This window comes from Apodemus sylvaticus, chromosome 12 (genome assembly GCF_947179515.1).
Source record: "Apodemus sylvaticus chromosome 12, mApoSyl1.1, whole genome shotgun sequence".
Taxonomy (NCBI): domain Eukaryota; kingdom Metazoa; phylum Chordata; class Mammalia; order Rodentia; family Muridae; genus Apodemus; species Apodemus sylvaticus.
Genome location: NC_067483.1, coordinates 41,126,173 through 41,146,584, shown reverse-complemented (window position 1 = coordinate 41,146,584; position 20,412 = coordinate 41,126,173). Strand labels below are relative to the sequence as shown.

General features: G+C 42.4%; 1 protein-coding gene across 1 annotated transcript in view; it reads right to left on the bottom strand.

The window, feature by feature from the left end:
* Kdm5b (lysine demethylase 5B) overlaps nt 1-20,412 on the bottom strand; it is a 74,223-nt gene that overhangs the window by 4,228 nt on the left and 49,583 nt on the right. Inside the window, exons 13-25 of the mRNA XM_052200041.1 lie at nt 20,252-20,371; nt 19,212-19,406; nt 15,660-15,841; nt 14,808-14,932; nt 13,850-14,000; nt 13,632-13,746; nt 12,099-12,454; nt 10,052-10,190; nt 8,492-8,671; nt 7,406-7,564; nt 3,890-4,375; nt 1,910-2,021; nt 329-483 (exon numbers count right to left, since the gene is read on the bottom strand). Coding sequence (XP_052056001.1) covers nt 329-483; nt 1,910-2,021; nt 3,890-4,375; nt 7,406-7,564; nt 8,492-8,671; nt 10,052-10,190; nt 12,099-12,454; nt 13,632-13,746; nt 13,850-14,000; nt 14,808-14,932; nt 15,660-15,841; nt 19,212-19,406; nt 20,252-20,371 — 2,475 coding nt within the window. The remainder of the gene's footprint in view (nt 1-328; nt 484-1,909; nt 2,022-3,889; nt 4,376-7,405; nt 7,565-8,491; nt 8,672-10,051; nt 10,191-12,098; nt 12,455-13,631; nt 13,747-13,849; nt 14,001-14,807; nt 14,933-15,659; nt 15,842-19,211; nt 19,407-20,251; nt 20,372-20,412) is intronic.

Sequence of the window (20,412 nt, the reverse complement as noted above, 5' to 3'; positions counted from 1 at the left end):
AAGGCCCTTTCAGCTACAATTATATTTTCATCTTACAGCAATGCTTCTTTAGAGGGAAATAATCCTACTTCTTAATATTATGATTTGGGAGCAATAAGAGTTCCCTAAAAAAAGAAGAAAAATTTAGATGTAAAAATTCAGGACCCAATTCTAAGCTGTGACACCTAAAGTGCTGCCAATGGTGTCCAGTGTCTTTCCTCTTGTAGAATAGAGCTGTGAGGTAGAGAGTTTGTGTGCTCTTGTGGCTCAAAGACACAGCCACCATTTTTGCAAAATCTTGAGTTAGAAAGGCACTGGCAAGCACAAGCTGTAGTCTTGGCTCACTCACCTTGTCACTGCTGGATCTAACCGGCGAGCTTCGGTCGGCTTGCTGAGCAGAGCTTGGCTTCGTAAGTAAAGTCTGATAAAGCTCCTGAATTTCAGGAAGGGATACCTGGAGCAGCTGGGCTTCCATCAGCAATTCATTCACTTCTGGACTCAAACCTGGTAACGACCACACCCAATCAGAATGGGAATGGAGACATTTAATACAAGCATACATTTGTACAAGCTTGTCAGGTACAGAAGACCACCTTCACACCGTCTTCCACCGTTCCTCCTTTAACTGCAGTCAGTTTGTTAGGTTTACTTAATGCACCCTAAACCACAATACAACAGAGCAAGATTCCCTAGTGCTTCTGGTTACAGGGAAACACCCACTCCATCAGAACTGATACTTCACTGTCACCTTGAGCATGGATGACAGCAAGGAGCTCAGACCATATGACTGAACATCCTGAGGTAAGGACGGCTGAGGATGGAGATTCCAGTTCAAACTTTAGGCAGAATTCTAAGAAATTAGGATTATGACTGGTGGTACACACTTATAATCCCAGAACTTCAGAATTAGAAATAGGAGGATCAGGAGTTCAAGTTCATCCTCAGCTACATAAGGAGTTTATGGCTAACATTAGCCAAGGAAACCATTGTCACACACGCACACTCAGGAAGAGGAAAAAGCCAGGTGATAGCACACAACTGTAATCTTAGCATTTTGGCAAGATATGCATGGACCAGAATTTTAAGATCATTTTCCAGGGGTGGAGAGATGGCTCAGAAATTAAGAGCACTGGGTGCTCTTCCAGAGGACCTGGGTTCAATTCCTAGCACTCACATGGTGGCCCACAACTGTCCGTAATTCCACACCCAGGAGATCTGACAGTCTGTAGACACCACATGTACATGGCACAGACATACAGGCAGGCAAAACATCCATACAAACAAAATAGAAATAAAAATAAATGTTTAAAAATGAGATAATTTCAACTAAAGATTGAATTTGAGGCCACCCAGAAGGGAAAGGAAAGGAGGTAGATTTAAAATGAGTGACTTTCAATATCCTCCAGAAGTTGCAAACACAGTCATCCACGACTTAGCATCTGCCCTAAATATATGGTGCTTGGTGCTAGATGGCACAGGATTAACTCTCCTATCCTTAAATGTAGCCAAGAAGCTGGGCGGTGGTGGCGCACGCCTGTAATCCCAGCACTCTGGGAGGCAGAGGCAGGCGGATTTCTGAGTTCGAGGCCAGCCTGGTCTACAGAGTGAGTTCCAGGACAGCCAGGGCTATACAGAGAAACCAAAAAAGTAGCCAAGATAAATCACAATAGCTGATGCAATCTGGTATCCTTTGCATTTATAGATCTTCAAATATGATCATCGTTATTAGAAAATGTACAGTAACAGGTCTTCCTTGCTTTGTAGCCCAGAGAATCCGTAATCATCCTGCCTCTGCCTCTGCAGTGCTCATGTTACACACATGTAACACCATGCCTGCCAGGAGCTCTTTAGGATACCAGATCATATATTACAAAGAACTAAGCCAGATGGCCTGGTACTATCTAGGAATAGTATAAAATAAAATACAAACCATGGAGGGGGATACAACTCTGTCCAGTAGAGAAGGGAGAGTGTAAATATGAGGTTCTGTTGTCCCAGTCATCGGGCAATGAAAAGGATGTTGTGCCAGGAGGTTGAGACACCTGATGGAAGAGAAACACCTCATTACCAGGTCTCCTCTGGCATCTAAAACCTGGCCAAACCCACCCTCGTGGAAACAAAGCCACCCAACTTCCCATGTTAACTCAGACTGACCTGCTTGTGTAACTCTTTACTGAAGGTTAGATAGAACAAGACAAATTACTCAGACAGCATGTAATCGTCATGAGCTGGGTGTGGTGTCATGCACCTGTAATCCCAGCACTTGGGAGGGAACGGCAGGAGGATCAGAAGGTTGAAGACATCCATGGCTCTATGAAACCCTGTCTTAAAAACCAGCCACAACGTTGCTCTATTCAGAAGCCTGTGCTCTGGGATCACCTAACTCCGAAGCTGTGATCAGCCAAGCATAGGAATCGTGAACCTTTCCTCCACCACCTTTGTGATGCTGGGGGGTCAGACCCCAGGCAAACATACCAGGACTTATCTATCCTCAAGCTGTTTAGAGAGATGCAGGTCCAGCTTGATCTAAATAAACTCCTGTGATCTCACCTTTTGGAATAGCTAAGGGTGCAGGTAAATAGCACTTATACCCAGTTTGTAAATAATCTATTACAGAAATGGCTCGGCAGGTAAAGTGCTGGCCATTGAGTTCAAAGATCTGAGTTCAATGACCAGGACTCACGGGATGAAAGGAACTGTTTTAAAAGAAAAAAATTAAAGGGGCTCCAGGTTGGCTCAGAGTTAAGAGCACTTCTTCTAGCAGAGGTCCTGGGTTAGAAACCCAGCACCCACAGAGTATAACTCCAGTTCCAGGGGATCCAGTGTTTTCTTCTGACCTCTGTCAGCACCAGGCACACACGTGGCAAACATACATAAATAACAAATCTAAAGATAAAGGAGGGGATTAAATGTAAGGCCTGTCGACTCCCATTCTAACTGCACTCTCCCTGACCACCACACTCTTCCTGCAGCCCATATGCAGGAGACACGGGAACCTGACCATCTGCAGGGGAACTGGTAATCTTGTGGTAAGATTGCGAACAGAGGAGACAGTTCAATTTGTAAAGTGTTCCTCATGCATATAAGCATGAAACCCCTAAGTTTGATTTCCAGCACCTACACTGGAGTATAAGCAAGCAGAACAGTAAGCTAGGTATGGTATCAAATGTTCTCAGTCAGCCCCAGCACGGCGGAGGAGGGGACAAGCAGATCCTTGGAACTCATTGGTCAGCCTTGGATTCTAGTGAAGAAACCCTGTCTCAAGAAAACCAAGGTAGACAGCTCCATAGAAGCATACACAACAAACGCGCAAATGCATCCGAACCCTTCACTCATTATTCTCCCTTAAAGGACAAGCAAGTGGTGGCTTCCCTTTCCACATTGTGAATTACATGAAAGGAAACAAATTTAATCAAGCAAAACTTTATATGCATAAAGTATATGCATAAACTAAACATGCACACCGACTTACAGATAAAGTAGAAGAATTATATACAGAGGAGGTACACACCAACACAACAGAAATAGCATGTCTAAGAATGAGTCCTGACTGACAGTGGGGGTGCAATTCGGTTCCTCAAGTGCCTGACACATGACAGTCTCATACACCCATAGCCCCAGCACTCAGAAGAAGCAGGACAGCAGTTCAAGATCACATACAGTAAATTCAAAAACCATTCCGGGCTAGCTGAGACCTTTCCTAAAAAAAAAAAAAAAAAAAGCAGGGCAGCAAGATGGCTTGTTGCATGAGCCTGATGGATGATCAGATTTGCTCAGAACCCACATATGGGAAAAGGATAGGCTGGTGCCATGAGTGCCGGTGCCGGCAGGGGATGGTCTCAGGATCGGGAACACCAGACAGACCCACAGAGCTATGCCAACCACAGTATCCCAGAAAGCGCAGGCTCACCTTATCTGTTGCTGATGCCTGTCCTGCTGAAGCTGGCCATCTGCTAAACAACAGTCCAGAGCCCACTTGGTCTTGCACAAGTTTTAGATTCCCTGAAGAAAGCAGTTGCTGGGCTCTATGTTGCCAGTTCACGGTTCTTTCAATCATATATCGGAGTGCATCTCCTTCAGGAAGACGAACTCTTATACGCTGTAGGGAGGCCAGCAGAGGCAGAATCTTCTCTAATGGAGGCTTCTCTGACCTCCGACAGTGAGGACAAAGCCAGATTCGGGGACTTTGTGAAACACTGGGTACCGCCACACAACTAGTATGGAAAGCATCCCTGCAGAGTTCACACTGGATCATGGGAGTGGCTGGAGTCTTCTGACACAAGCAGACTTTCATCTCTACATCTTGGACAGGTGACAGTAATTTCTCTTCATTGGCAAATCTGAGAGATTGCAAAGCTTCCATTTCTCGTAGGCGAGCTTCCCCAAGAGTTGCCATCTGAAAAGGAGTTAGCCATCAAAGACATTGTCACTCCTCCACAACTCAAGATCCCAAATGCTCCAGAGTAGATTATCTGCATTCAAATCCAAAGCAAGCTCTGCCTCTGGCTAAGCTCCACTCTACTCTGGCTAAATTTCTACGTGCACAAAATGAACAGGACAGGAAGGTGCAACCCAACAAGGTCAATGATGAAACTCTACTGATATATAAGACACAACACTCTGTTCTGCACTCAGTAAATACAACTACTTACTTAAATACAACTACTTAACGTGTTGTACCACCTCTTAAAGTCCAACCTGTAGATTTATTGCCTAGAATATTTACTTCTCTGAAAAGACAAGAATGCTGAGTGTAGCAAGAGCCTCAATCCAGCCTGAACTACAATTGGACTGGGCAGGGTGTGGCTCAATCAGCCAGTGCACAGTGTCCACTCCATGTCTTACTGTGGTTCACTGCTAAGGCACCTAGATGCAATGAACATAGCAGTAATAGGCTATGAAATTAGTATCTGACAAAACAGAACAAAATTAAACAGAAAACCATCTGGAGCTGGGAATATGGCTAAAAATTTCTTTTTTATTTCTTTTAAATGATTATTTATATGAGTACACTTCTTCAGACACACCAGAAGAGGGTGTTGGATCCCATTACAGATAGACAGCTGTGGTTGTTGGGAATTGAACTCAGGACCTCTGGAAGAGCAGTCAGTGCTCTTAACCGCTGAGCTTTCCAGCCCAGCTAAAGACTTATTACCTAGCATGCACCGAGCATTGGAATCCATCCCGAGCACTCCATAAACTGGACATGGTCGCACATGCCTCTTAGCCTTATGAAGGGGCCTGAAACTACATGAGCAAAATTCAGCTCATTTCACAGGCTTAAGACTCTGATATTTTGAACACATTTTCTCTAGACACCACTTACAAGCTACCCATAAATGGAACATTTACAAAGTCAGACTAAGTGCTTACTAGACACTAGGGATCTGTCCAGATTAACCGGCCAACAGTCTCAGGGAAAAGGAGGAGTGAAGCACATTCTTTAAGAGCCAACCACATCGGTCGTGACTCAGCAGATGACTAAGGATATCACAAGGATAGAATGTGCTCTTCATTACTTCTTTTCAGATTTTCAGGAGATACAAATAAAAGAATTTTATTTTTTTGGAGGGGGGCTAGGTATAGAAGTAAATCAGTGACAAACTTATGGTATATTAAAATGACATCTAAGCTGAGCAGTGATGGCGCAAATCCTAGCACTCTGGGAGGCAGAGGCAGGCGATTTTTGAGTTCGAGGCCAGCCTGGTCTACAGAGTGAGTTCCAGGACAGCCAGTGCTATACAGAGAAACCCCGTCTCGGAAAAAACCAAAAAAAAAAAAAAAAAAAAGAAAAAAGAAAAAAGAAAAAAAAAAGAACAAAACAAAAAGCCATCTATTTTGTTGACTGTAATGTTCATATACATAAGATATTTACGTATGTATGCATGTGCATGATATGTACTAACAAGGTCCCCTCTCGGCTCCGCACTGGGAATCAAACAAGGCTCACAGCACAACCACAGGCATGACACAGCCAGGAGCAGACACCACAGTCTACGAAAAACAGTACATGCATAGTGGACATAGGCATTGGTGTATTTCAAGGAGAGAACTACCACTTTCAATGAAGTCGTCATAAAATGAACCATCTGAACAGTACTCAAGTAGCAGACACATACACACATTCTGTAAAGGGGAAAAACAAAAACCAAACTTTCCAAAGATTAGACTGTCGACTGACAAATAACAGGCTCTTGGTGTCAAAATTTATAAGTAAACCAAGGCAATTTTATGTCATTGTCAGATAGCTACTAGAGAAAACACTCTGTGGCCCTAAGATGAGTCCATTCAATCTAGTTCCACAGTCAAGTTTCAGTACACATGATGTCCTGGTCAACAATGAATAGTATAATCCAGAGATCCTGGTAAGACTGTATTATCTACTGCCACTGTAGACTACTTTGGTACTGACTAGTTTGAGATGGCATAACTATGACTAAACTTACCAACAACATATTCCCCAGAATGTCTCCCATTGTTTAGTGACACCTAACTATATTCTTAGTCATGCTGCACATTTTGGTGAGGACCCTCAGCACTGACCTAGCTCAGCAGCCCAGAGATCACAGCTGCGTCCTTTCACCAAGACACTCTGCTCAGCAAGCATCAGCCAGACACTGCTGGACCTTCTTGGGTACTATCTTGAATCAACAATGCTTACAAAATGTGGGCAAGACTCAATTATTCAGAATAATTTTTCTTCCTTAATTTTTTTCTCAGATAGCGTCTTGTCATGTAGCTCTGGCCTGGAACTCGGATCCATCTGCTTCTGCCTCCTGAGTACCACCCCACCCGGCTCCTATATGTTTGTGATGTGCTTGTTTCCTGTGGCAAGTTAACAAGTTAACTTTGCAGTTTCACTCTTCTGACAACCTTGATCTCCTTAGCTAGTATTTCTAGATTTCTAGATAGCTAGTAGCTCAGATTGAGCTAGGCATGGTGACACACACCTTAACCCCAGCATTTAGGAGGCAGAGGCAAGTTCAAGGACATCATGGACTACAGAGTAAGTTCTAAGATAACCAGCGCTACTTCAAGCTTTATGCACCTATGGGGATATTTTGTGTCTTATAATTTTGCAGAATTCAGGCAATCAATACCAGACAAGGGCTTTACCACTGACAGACCTCACCAACTCTATCTTTAAACTTCACAATTTTCAAGACTCCTAGTAATTCAGGATATAGAGTCTGAACTGGCCATCTCTTGTAACCCAGGCAAGGCTTCCAGTGGTGGGACTTGGTTACATTCTTTTGAGTAATTGGCCAAGGGAGCCCCAGGGAGATCCTTAAACAATCAAAAATTCTTTTGGCAAATTCAAGCACTTTTCAAGTTATTCTGCTAAGCATACTGCTATCCCTACAAAGCCCTGAAGGGTAAGAAACTGCCCTCCCCAAAATAAAGCAGAAGAAACCCCGGGACGCACAGCTGCTGCAGTCTCCTTGCTCTCAGTCAGAGCCCTCTCCAGATCGCTCAGGCTCTCTAACTTGGTGCTTCTCTTCTTCCCACTCGGCAAGGGCTCCTTCAACTTTCTCTGTTTCCTTTTCAGCCCCCAAAGGCCAATGTCACACCGAGGACAAAGAACCTAATGTGAGATAGAAAATGGAGCCAATGGTGAAACAGATTTCAGATTAATCAAGTTAAAGGCCTGAGCAGAGCAACACATGCATGGATGTTTCTTACAATGAACAATTTTCTTAAAAGCATGCTGCCTCTAAAAACTCTACTCATACGCATGCATGCATAACACACACACACACATACACTCTAAATGATAAAATAAGGAAAAAAAAGGGGGGGAGACAGGAGAAAGAGAAGTAGGTTCCAAAAACATTCTTTTATTCCAGATTTAATGAAATAGATTAAAATTATATATGCCAACTGCCAATGATAATGCACAGCTTACAAAAAATATAAAAATATGAAAACTTGGTGGTCATAATTTCAGGATTATTAAAAATACAGGCTGCTTAAGAATACTGTCTGTTTTTTCAGAGGATTGAGGCCCAATTCCCAGCACCCATGTGGTTCACAGCTATCTAAGCCAATTCCAAAGGACAACCATCTGCCTTTCTGCCTTCCATGGGCACTGAACAAAAAGGGTGCCCAGATATACATGCAGGCAAATCAACTATACACATAAAACAAAGAGAGTGAATCATAGACAGGATGAGAGTCTAATCTGGGCATGAATAGAAACCTTTACAGTCAGGTGTGGAGGTGCACACACCTGCAAGCCCTGAGCTTAAGGGGCAGAGCAGAAGACTGCCAGAATTCAAGACTACCTGAGAACAGAGGAGACTCTTATCTTACACACACACACACACATACACACACACACAAAACCTAATAAAAATGTTCTCAATCATATCTTAAATGAAACCAGACAAAAATTAAAAGATGCTAAAAATGACTCCACAATTAGATACATCCAATGAGGTCACTTTTGCATGCTATAAACTGTATTCAAACTAGATCAAAGTTTCTGCACACAAGCTCATTGCAAACTTACCTCTAACAGAGAGTATGGAGAATTCTCAGGCAAGAATGTCTTAGCAGCACATTCTTTCCAAGCATGAACCTCAGATACTAATATTTCCAATCTTGGTAAAGAATTCAGATGTACAGGGATAGATCTGCCTCTTGCCACAAGTTCAATGAGTGTTTCTAACACTGGCACACGTCCTCCTGCCTAGTAAATTAAGAAAAGAATTCTTGTACATAAAAATAGGAGAAGTGTACTTCAGTCTTGTTCACGGTCAATGACTCCATGACTTCAACATGTTAAATTCAGCACGGGTGGGGGAGTGAGGAATGAGCAACATTTGTTTATCACCTAACACTTACTGCTAGGCTCCAAAGGATAAAAAACTGACACAATTATCTCTTTTGTCTGTTTACTTATACCCATCTATAAACTGTTTATACCTATAAAAGTCTGTCACATTGGTTCCTATGAACACTATCAAAGAAACTTATCTCAAAAGAAATATTTGTACTAACTCAAGAGTGAGTTTGACTTGCATTTTTAAAATATTTTATTCCAATTCACTTCTCAATGGTGACTTAATAAAACAATTCAGTATAAATTACTCAGGAAATTAAAACATAAGCTAGAAAGTCCAATGTTTCTTAAAATGTAAGCAGGTAAGAATCCTGTGGAAAGCCCATTTACTTATCCACAATATCCTGGTTCGGTTCTCATCGCAGACAATCTGATTCAGTATGTCACAGACAGGCCCATGGGTTAGAAATAAGAGAGAGAGGGAACACGAAGAGGGGAGGGGAACCCACTGCGGATGTCTAAGGAGAGATTATAGAACTGTGCTGGGGAGATGACTCAGAAGACCCAGGTTTGATTCCTACACCCACACGCCCTCTTCTGAATTCCTCAGGAACCAGGCATCCATATGACAGACAGACCCACATACAGGCACAACAGTCAAACACGTGAAAAACACATCTAAAAAAGGTTTACATACATTTATGAACTAAATGACAAGTGAACACAGGAGAAACAACCGCCCTGTCCTCTGGTGCGCACACACACACACACACACACACACACACACACACACACAAAACAAAGTGAACAACAAAAGACAACACAGAGATGAGGGACAACCGCTCGAAGAAGCCAGAGAGCTGTTACACCTTTAGCATCAAGGGCTGCAGACACCAGGCTAGGAGGACTGTAGCCTCTGCTCCTGCTCCCGCCTGCCTCCCCCTCTGCTCACAACTGTCAAACTCTAGCCGGGCAGTGGTGATGCACGCCTGTAATGCCTTCTGAGAGGCAGAAACAGGCCAGCTTCTGAGTTCAATACCAGCTTGGTCTCGAAAAAAACCAAATCCAAAAAAAAAAAAAAAACCAAAAACAACAACAACAACAAAAAAAACAAAACAAAAGCAAAACAAAATAAAAACCAAAAAACACAAACAAACAAACAAAAAATGAAAACAAAACAAAAAACTGTCAAACTCCCAAGGCCCTCCCCAGGTCTGTCCAGGTAGGAGGAAACCACAACTAACTGCACATACAGACTCAGGACATGGTTTTTCCTTTTCAACCTACCTGCAATGCATCCACATCCTGAACCCAGTCTCTGGCTCTCTGCACAGAATCCTTCAGGACTGTGCCATTGGGCAGGTAGGCAGGGATCTCCTCCATCTCTTTTACTGCTGTAGCAAGGCTACTCAAAGAATGCCGTGGTCTGTGAAAGCAAAACACACATTTCACAACTGCATTTCTCTTTTCTATCTTTTCTAGATTTATTTTACTTTATGTGCATGAGTATTTCACCTGCGTGCACATGTATGTGCACCTCATGCATGCCTGGTGCCCTGGATCCCCTGATACTAGAGTTACAGACAGTGGTGAACTGCCATGTGGATTCTGGGAATTAAACTGAGGTCCTCTAGGAGCAGCCACTACTCCTAACTGCAGAGCCATCTCTCCAGCCACAAACTGCATTTTTTATATAGATGCCAAAAATTAGGAAGATCATTTCTTTCTTTTTTTTTTGGATTTGTTTTTTCGAGACAGGGTTTCTCTGTGTAGCCCTGGCTGTCCTGGAACTCACTCTGTAGACCAGGCTGGCCTCGAACTCAGAAATCCGCCTGCCTCTGCCTCCCAGAGTGCTGGGATTACGGGCGTGCACTACCACCGCCCGGCTAGGAAGATCATTTCTAAAGAAATTCACCACAACAAAAACAAAAGAAAACTTGATGGCATTGACCACCACATATCAAATTAGCTCATTTCAAATGATCCAGATATTAAAGCAAGTAAGGTTTTCATCATTTATTTCCCGTGTGCATGCAAGGAGGGCCTTGCAGAGGGCACAGGAAGCCCTGGAGCTAGTTTCAGGCAACTGTGAGCGTGTGTCCTCACAATAGAGCAAGGGGCACTTTTAGCAGCTGAGCCATCTCCTCAGCCCCAGAGTCTAAAAACACAATTAGTTCTACATGTTCCTGATTTTATGAAATAAAGTTCTAATGCAAAAAGTGACTTACTAATATTAATAACTAGCAACTTCTGTGTAACCTAGATAAATGTTAAGAATCAGATAAACTAAAAAATGTGATTTCTCGGGGCTGGTGAGATGGCTCAGCAGTTAAGAGCACTGACTGCTCTTCCGGAGGTCATGAGTTCAAATCCCAGCAACCACATAGTGGCTCACAACCATCCATAAAGAGAAACAAATACAAAACATATGGGTCAGGGCAAGCGAGGCCAGAGTGAGCAGGTGGGGGCGGGGAAGCAAGAGGGAGAAGGGAAGGGGAGGAGCATCACTTTAAGAAGAAAAAAGAAAATTTAAATTCTGTAAAACATTAACACATTCAAGGCATAATAGCAAAAAATCTCACACCCTTTCGGCTTAATCACTATCTTAAGAATGAAAAACAGTATCTGCAATCTAGACGTTTTAATGCATGCCTATGTTGTCTACGGAACCAATAAAGATCTGCCACACAGAAAGGATTAGGAAATTACTTCATTTTCACCCCTGGCACAGATGCCCATCACACCTCTATCTAAAACAGATGAAGCATCCAGACGTACAATAGGGAAAATAATATTGAAAATATACTGTATTACATCACTGCACAGAATAAACATGTCAACTCTCAGACATTTGTCTTTCATTACTTGATTCTATTTATTTTGCATTTTTTATCTACTTATTTTGTAAAAATTTTCTTCTTCCAAAGATAGTATCATTGGAGACTATAGGGAAATCTCATTCAACCTTATCTTTACAATGGTCATTTCTATCTAAATCACTTATTTCATAAGCTGTAAAATAAGAAAAAAGTTTTTTTTTTTCTCTCATGAAACAGGATCTCACTGACTGTGTGGCCAGGTTGGCCTCAAACTCATAGTGATCCACCTGCCTCTACCTCCCCCAAAAGCTGGGACTAAAAGTGTGTATCACAAACCCTGTAATTTTCTTTACTTATGTGTCAAAGCACGCCTAAACAGATCAGCTTTTTGCACAAGTATTCTACAAGGACAGCAAAAGTTTATAAGCACTTGCCAAACAGTGGCCTCTCTGTGTCCTACACTTTAATGTTCACCTATTATCCAAGGCTCGAGAGACCACACTGTGTGTGTTTACCTTGCTCTGAGGAGACTCTTGGCTTTGTCGTCCCAGTGCTCCGACACAGTTAGCAGCTCTTGCAGGCGGGCCATAGCCTTCTCCACGGCAGAATATGGAGCCAGCCCCACCCCTAAATCTATGAGTCGTCTCATATCATCCAAAGAAAGGGAGCTGGAGTCCAGGCAGGCCTGCTGAACCTCTTCTAGCCAACGGGCCTGCTCTAAGCGAATACGCATCTCAGCGAGTTGTGGAAGTTCAACATCAAATTCAAAGCTGACATCCAGCAACTCCTGCAGCTCAGCAGCACTAGGCATTTCCTCAGACAGTAGTTTCTGGCTTTGCTGTTGGAAATCCTCCACACGATTCAAAAGATCCTAAAAGAACACAAAGGCAAACAACGGAAGTCATACCATCAAATAGAAGTTCAGTAACTTGCTTGGCCTTTTTCTAACTTAAAATCTGAAGTTCAGCAGGGCTATGGTGGTGTGCACCTTTAATTCCAAGACTCAGGCAGAGACAGGCAGAGCTCTGAGTTTGAGGCCAACCTGGTTTATAGAGCAAGTTCCAGATAGCTACACAGAAATACCCTGTTCTCAGAAAACCAAAAAGAAGAAAAAAAGGAAAAGAGGTGTAACTTTCTTCACCAAGCCATATTATGTCGGTAATAATGTGAACAAAGCAACATAAATCCAACTTAGAGTCAAAATGAGGTCATAACAGAAAATTTATACCAACCTAAGAACTGGCTGGTAGTCACTTTCTATTACTTGAGTTGTGATTTTTTTCTTTTTTTACTCTTATCAGTCATGTGAGTGTATGTGCGCTCAGAGGGTATCTGCTGTGCATGTGCTGTGCGCTCACGCCTGTGAGGAACAGAAGACTTCTCCACTGCAGGCTCCTCTCAGAACCACCGTGGCCCTCACATTTTCTCAGCAAACACACCTTAGTGATAATCCTGCTATGGGCCCCAGTAGGACTGGGGGGTTAGAGGCATGTACAGGAAATCCAATCTCTGATCTATTGGTTGGGTAGCAAGAGCTCATAACCATCGCCAGCTCCTTGGACTTACTTTGGGACCAGACTGGCTTCATACTTACAACAATCCTCCCTCCTTGGATCTGAACGTTGGGATTGTTAAACGTGCGGCATCATGCTAGGCTCAGTGGTCACTTTCACAATAAAAATCTCAACTTTATCTTCCTTTTACTATAACCTTCTATACCCACCCACAATACCCACAAACATTAATGTGTCATTCAAATGTTTGTAGATTAGTGTTCTAGGGACAAATGACTGGCTCAAGTCAGGAGTACCCTCCACTCTTGAGGAGGACAGAGAGCAGTTCCCAGTCCCATGTCAGGTGGTCACAACCACTGTTAATTCCAGATTTAATGTATCTGATGCTCTCGTTTGGCCTCTGCAGAAACGCAACGCACCACACACACACAAACTAACAAATTAACCATTAAGTAACCCCAAAGAGGGTTATTTAATGATGTCAATTGAGTATATAAAATATACCCAAAGTCCTACAGATCTTGATATGGTTACCTTTAGCAATGGTGTTTGACTAAGGACGCATGGAAGAGCATACAACTGAGTCACAAACTGTCTAAGTTCATTCACTGTCAGCTGATTCTGAGACTTCCCTCCACCAGACCGATACCTACAAAGACAGGGCAGAGAACGCCATGAGGACACAGCACTCATCACGCTAGACGCCACAAGGTTTCTAGGTTCAGGTGGATGCCATTCCCACAGTCAGATACCTTGTCTGCCTCTTGCCATTAAGCAACTGCTGGGCCACAGAGGCACACTTTTCTGCATCCTGCGTGACTAGGCGAAGGTGCCGCAGAAGATCGTTGTCTGGGAATTTCTTCATTTCTGATTCTTCAATCAAAGCTTTAAAGTTGACAAGACCTAAAACAAAGAGCAAGTTGTCTTTCCTGTGATCAAGCTCATAATCACTGAGAGCAGAGAAAGCCTTCTGTCAGGCATGCACACACCTTTAATCCTAGCACGTGGGAGGCAGGTGGATTTCTGAGTTTGAGGCCAGCCTGGTCTACAGAGTTCCGCCTGCCTCTGCCACCCAGAATGCTGGGATTACAGGCATGCACCACCACCGTCTGGCCAATTTATTTATTTTTATGTGTTTTTTGCCTGTATGTATGTCTATATACCATATGTATGCAGTGCAGGCCAGAAGGAAGTACTGAATGCCCTGAGACTGTAATTATAGATGGTTGTGAGTCACCATGTAGCTGACTGGAATTGAACCCAGGTCTTCTGAAAGAGCAGCCAACCTCTGAGCCAAGTTTCCAGCTCTAAATTTACTTTGTTCTTTTCTTTCTTTCTACCACAAGGGGTGGGTGTCAAAGAAGAGGGGAAATGTGAGCGGGGGTGACGTGGGGAGGTCAGGTCAGCTCTGGATTGGGTTCCAGGGACCTAATGAGAGCCACAGGGCCTGTGTGCTTGTGTGTGCATGGGCGCTGACCCAGTGAGCCACGTCTCTGGCCCCAAGCTGTCTGTATAATCTATACCCCAGACCCCGCTTACATGCCGAGGCCATCTGTCTCATCCACCTTGGCTAAAAACTTCTGCCAAGGACCTTGAAACTTATTTATATGTAAGAATTAAGGATGAAATTAGGCTATTTCAAAAAAATGGCTGCAACAAAATCCAACTCGACTTTGCAGGCTACTGAGTACCACTTTCTGCATTACTTACTTTTCTTCTTATTGATCTTTGCTTCCAAGGCTTCATTCACATTTAAGGCCCACTCATTGTAAGACTCTGCTCGAAGCTTTAATGCATTCATCATCGGATAGAGGTCATCCAGAGTGTATCTATACCTGAGTACAGAACACAAAGAGCAATGAGACAGGGACTGTGGAGAGAGAGACGGCACATCCTCAACAGTCAGAGACCTACACTAGAGATGGATTGAGCTTTTTACTAAAGATTCAGTGTGAGCCAGGCGGTGGTGGCGCACGCCTGTAATCCCAGCACTCTGGGAGGCAGAGGCAGGTGAATTTCTGAGTTCGAGGCCAGCCTGGTCTACAGAGTTCCAGGACAGCCAGGGCTATACAGAGAAACCCTGTCTCGAAAAAACCAAATCCAAAAAAAAAAAAAAAAAAAAAAAAAAAAAAAAAAAAAGATTCAGTGTGGCTCAATTGGTAGAACAATTTACTTAAAAGAACAAGAGCCTGAGTTTCAATCCCCAAAACCTATGTGTGGTGGTCTGACTAGGAAGGGTCCGTCCCCCCTCTGCCCCCTCAAATATTTGAGTTTAATCAGTAAGTTGTGGGGGAACTTGACAGGGATGGGTAGATGTGACTTTGATGGAAGTTTGTCACTGGGACTGGGCTTTAGAGTTTCAAATGCTCAAGATAGGCCCAGTGTCTGTCTCTTCACATAAATATGATCTCACAATCACATATAAATATGATCACACATGTGCATACACCCACACATCTGTACACATGCCAGGGCATCAAAAATACACTTATGCACATGCACACACACAAGGAGAGAAATAAATGACTACTTTCCCAAAGGAAAAGCCTCCTGCTTACTTACCGCAGGTTATACTTATAAGGGGGACAGGAACACAATTCTTTCACATGATGTAGGCAAACAAGTAGGCCAGGTTTACAAGAGCAGGAGATGGCAGACATGAAGCAGGTGGTTTTGCATTTTATACACTGCCGTTCATCATCTGGCAACAGCTCAAAATCCATTCTTTCAGAATCAATTACTCCCTAAAATAAAATCTATGTTATTGGATTTGAAAGGATAATACAATCTAAAAGACCCAAGAAAATATGCATTGAATTAAAAGAAAAGCGTTAGTAAAATTCATAAGCACTACTTAGAACTATATAATCAGGCTGGAGAGATAGCTCAGCAGTTAAGAGCACCAAGTGCTCTTCCAGAAGTCCTGAGTTCAATTCCCAGCAAACACATAGTGGCTAACAACCATCTGTAATGGGATCTGATGCCCTCTTCTGGTGGATCTGAAGACAGCGACAGTAAACTCACATACATGAAATAAATAAATCTTTGAAAAAAAATACAACTATATAATCTAAAAATAACTTGTCCAAGGAGAATCCCTCTTTGAGTAAGGTGAGTCCTTCAAGTCTAACTGAAGCATTAATAAAATTACTGATGAATTAATACTGCTGAGGTTAGCAGCCTTATACCAAACTTACCTTACAGTTTAGGGCCCAGGGAAGAGCAAAGACACATGCTTTCTGTCCCAGAGAAAAGAGTAAACCACTGGGACACTTAAAGAACTTGTCTACAATGCACAAAGCCCTGGACTTCATCACTAGCATCTTCCTCAAGACAAACGGAGGAGCTAGAAAGATGACCATGACTAAGAAGAGTGAACACTGCTCCTTGGTTCCCAGCACCTAAGCCAAGTGGCCCACAGAGATCCAATGCCTTCCACCAGCACACACACTTTAAAAACAAAAATGTGAAAGGAAAGGAAGGAAGGAAGGAAGGAGGGAGGGAGGGATGAGGGAGGGAGGGAGGGAAGGAAGGAGGGAGAGAGGGAGGGAGGAAAGCAAAATGGGTATTCAGAAACTGACTAGTCTCCTAATCATTTATATAGGAAGCTACCTACAGGATCATTATTTGAGTAGGTCAGAAAATGTGTAATTCAGGAGATGATAAACTCATTAAGAAAACATTTTAAAGTCACAAGTCTTCTGAAGTGAATATTTCATTCAACTGTAGCATATCCCATCTGACTCTAGAGAGCCCTGCTGAGAGACATTTAAAGCCAAATTTCTACCATCTTTTCTTATCTGCATCCAAATCCAACCTTAAGGCCAATTCTGGCTAATTAATTCTGGTTAATTTATGACTCATTAGACTTCTATGTTTTACTTTAATATTTTAATAATTTCTGACCATTACATGTTAAGTCAACAATACAAATACAAAGTTAAAAAAAAGTGCTACTGAACAGACTTTTCATTTTAATCATGATCACTGAAAAGGACTTCTGTGGACTGGAAAGAGTTGAGGTTAAAGAAAAGACAGACTCTGAATTTGTGCTGAGAATGGAAATCATGTAGTTTATACAAAATTTTAACTTGGAAATTCCACATCTGGGGCTGGGGAACAGTTTTTCAAGTTGCAGAAATTAGCTACCATTATTATTTATATAATATTTTTATTGAGAATTTTCTATTTTTATTGAATATTTTCATTACATCTACTCCTACTAAACCTCCTCCCAACATACCTTTACCAGTTTTATGTCCATTTATTGTTTGTTTGTTTTCAGTAACTCCCACATGCACATGAGTGTGGGCCATCTGGAGTACAGGACAGCTCCTACTGGTACAGTCACTAAGAAAAATCACTCTACCTTCTCCAGCAGCTATCAGCTAAGTGCTTGTCAGCTAGAGCAGGAACCTACTCCACCAGGTTGGAATTTTAGTCTTAGGCAGGTATTCTGCAGGTAATCAGTAGCTACCATTATTGATGCAGAGTCTGCCTTGGCAAGTCACTTGAATGCACTAGGCACTGCTTTCTCCAACAATAAACTATCAGGGGACAATAGATATCCTGCTAGTGGTCCATAATAAGCCCCCACAGACACCACCCAATACTCTACTCTATACCTAGTGGCACATAAAAACAAATGATTGCTTACATGTGTGGCTGACCCAAATAACAGGAAAATGCAAATCAACTAAAAGGCATGAACATAATTTTAAAACAAGAGCAGAGCTAGTGGTGAGGGCCCCAGCCGGCTGGCAGAAGGCGTGCCAAGAGCTGCTCCAAGCTCTAGCTCTGCATCCATCTCAGCTCTGAAGAAAACTGAGCATGCTAGCACGCCCATAGCCCTAAAACTGGGGAGGCGAAGGCAGGAAGGTCAGAGTTCAAGGACGTTCATGTCTATTAAAGACCTGTCAAAGCCTTTTAGAAAATGTGGGGGCTAGAGAGGCAGCAATGTTAAGTGTGCGGATCGTGCAAAGGACATAAGCTCAGTTCCGAGCACCCCGTCATTGAGCTTGTCTGTAACTTACATTTTGACATACTATTCTGGACTGTTTGGGCACTGAGCTCACATGCACAAAACTATTTGCATACATGCAAGAAAGAGAGGAGAGAAGGCGGGAAGAGAGAGAGGGAGAGAGGGAGGGAGGGAGGGAGGGAGGGAGGGAGGGAGGGAGGGAGGGAAGGAGGGGAGAGCAGAGGAGAAGGAGAGAGAGGATATTATAAAAGTAATCACTAGAAATTTAGTACTAGCAACAAGTTAAATTCACAGGTCTTAAACCAAGGTACTAAGGCAATTCAGAGAGAAGTTTTTAAGACACCGTGAAGGGACATCCATATACAAAAATAAACAAAACAGGGCTGGAGAGATGACTCAGCGGTTAAGAGCACTGATTGCTCTGCTGAAGGTCCTGAGTTCAAATCCCAACAACCACATGGTGGCTTCACAACCATCCGTAACTAGATCTGATGCCCTCTTCTGGTGTGTCTGAAGACAGCTACAGTTTATTTACATATAATAAATAAATCTTTAAAAAAACAAAAACAAAAACCAACAACACTTTAGACTTGTGTTTTATACAAACAAAAATTAATATGATCCAGAGGCCATTCATATTTTAAATGTATGAGATACTAAGAGAAAATCTTTAGGATTCTGGCTCTTTATTATGCATAAATGTCTTATGAAGGACACATAATAAACAAAATTTATAAGAGGCAAGCTTGTAATCTAGTACTTAGAAAGTAGAAGCAGAGAACACTTGAAACACTATTAGAGGAGAAAGAGGGAGGAAGGGAGGGAGGGAAGGAGGGAAGGACAGAGGGAGGGATGGAAAGAGGGAGGGGACAGAGAGAGGGAGAAGTACTAATGAAATAATGTAATTTTATAATTAAAACAGACAAACCATGTAAAGAGATATCTTACAGAAACTGATACAAGGGATAAAATAGTCAATATAAATAAAAACAATGTATTACTACATGTCAATTAGAATTTCTTTTGTAGAAATTAAATACAATATGGAAAAGCTTCTTAAAACAGTAATAAAGTACACAAGAACTTAATAAATTATAATCAATGACGTGGAATTGGAATTCCATAAACCTTACCAATTTACGGACAGTTTCCCTTAAAGCTTTTTCATCCTCGATCATGATGGCCATGTCCTTCTGAACAGTTGATGCTACTACAACATCTAATACATCCGCCTTAGAAGCCATCTTGCATATCATTTCATCGTGCGAAAAGACACAGTAGCGGTGCAGCAAGCGGTAATGCTCCACACACTGGCGGCCCAATGGCAGCTGTGTACAAGGCAGAAGGAGATGACAGATTCACTCTTCATTTCCAAAGACTTCTGACTTATGACATCATATTTCCAAATAATACAATCTATGTCAAAACACCTATCAACCTAAACTAGACTCAGATTCCCAGAGCCCTGGGCCTATTGCTGTGCTCTAAAGCTTTAACACATTAGGTTACTACTGATAATGAGTTAACGAGTAACGTGGAGTATAACTGGTAATACTAGTACTATTCAAGCAACTGTGCTAAACGAAACCCTACTAAATTTTAAGACTGGAATATTTGTTACTAGTTTGCAAGCTTTGTCTTACTAAAAGTCACTAGACTCTACTCTTCTGGAAGAGTCTTGCTACAAAGTAGGTTTCCCAAAACCTGCTGAAGTAGGATGGTTTGCAATAAAGAACTCAAGACTAGCCTTGGCAACACTGGAAAATAAACTAAGACAAAAACACTACTCTATCCCCCAAAGTGAAGTGCCCTAATCGGACAGGAAACCTAATTTAAAACTTGTACAATTCTAAAGAAGTGTCTTGAGAGAGGTGGCTCAGCAGTTAAGAGCAAGTGCTGATTTTTTAGATAGGTCCAAAGCACACAGTTCCCAGCACCCATGTCAGGCTGCTCACAGCTATCTGTAAATCTCTGGGCAAATGTGGGTACCTGTGCGTGTGCACACACACACTCAGTGCATGTCTGAGTTGTCACACACTGTGTTAATACGTCTTATCTCATTGTAATAGAAGGCAGATGAGTAGCAAAGCTATGTGACAGTTTTTAAAGCATTTTGTGCTATTTCCACAAGAAAATGATAAGATTTCAGAAAGCTCAAATCCATAACACGTACCCAATCAACAGTGCAGAAGTTAACAGCCTCGGCAAAATTAAAACCTTGGTTGAAGCCACTGTGGTAGGCTCTTGGAAATGTAATTACAAACTCCCCAGCACACTGATTCGTTCGATAAACCTACAGAGACAGGGATGAGAGGTTTTATTTATAGTAACATT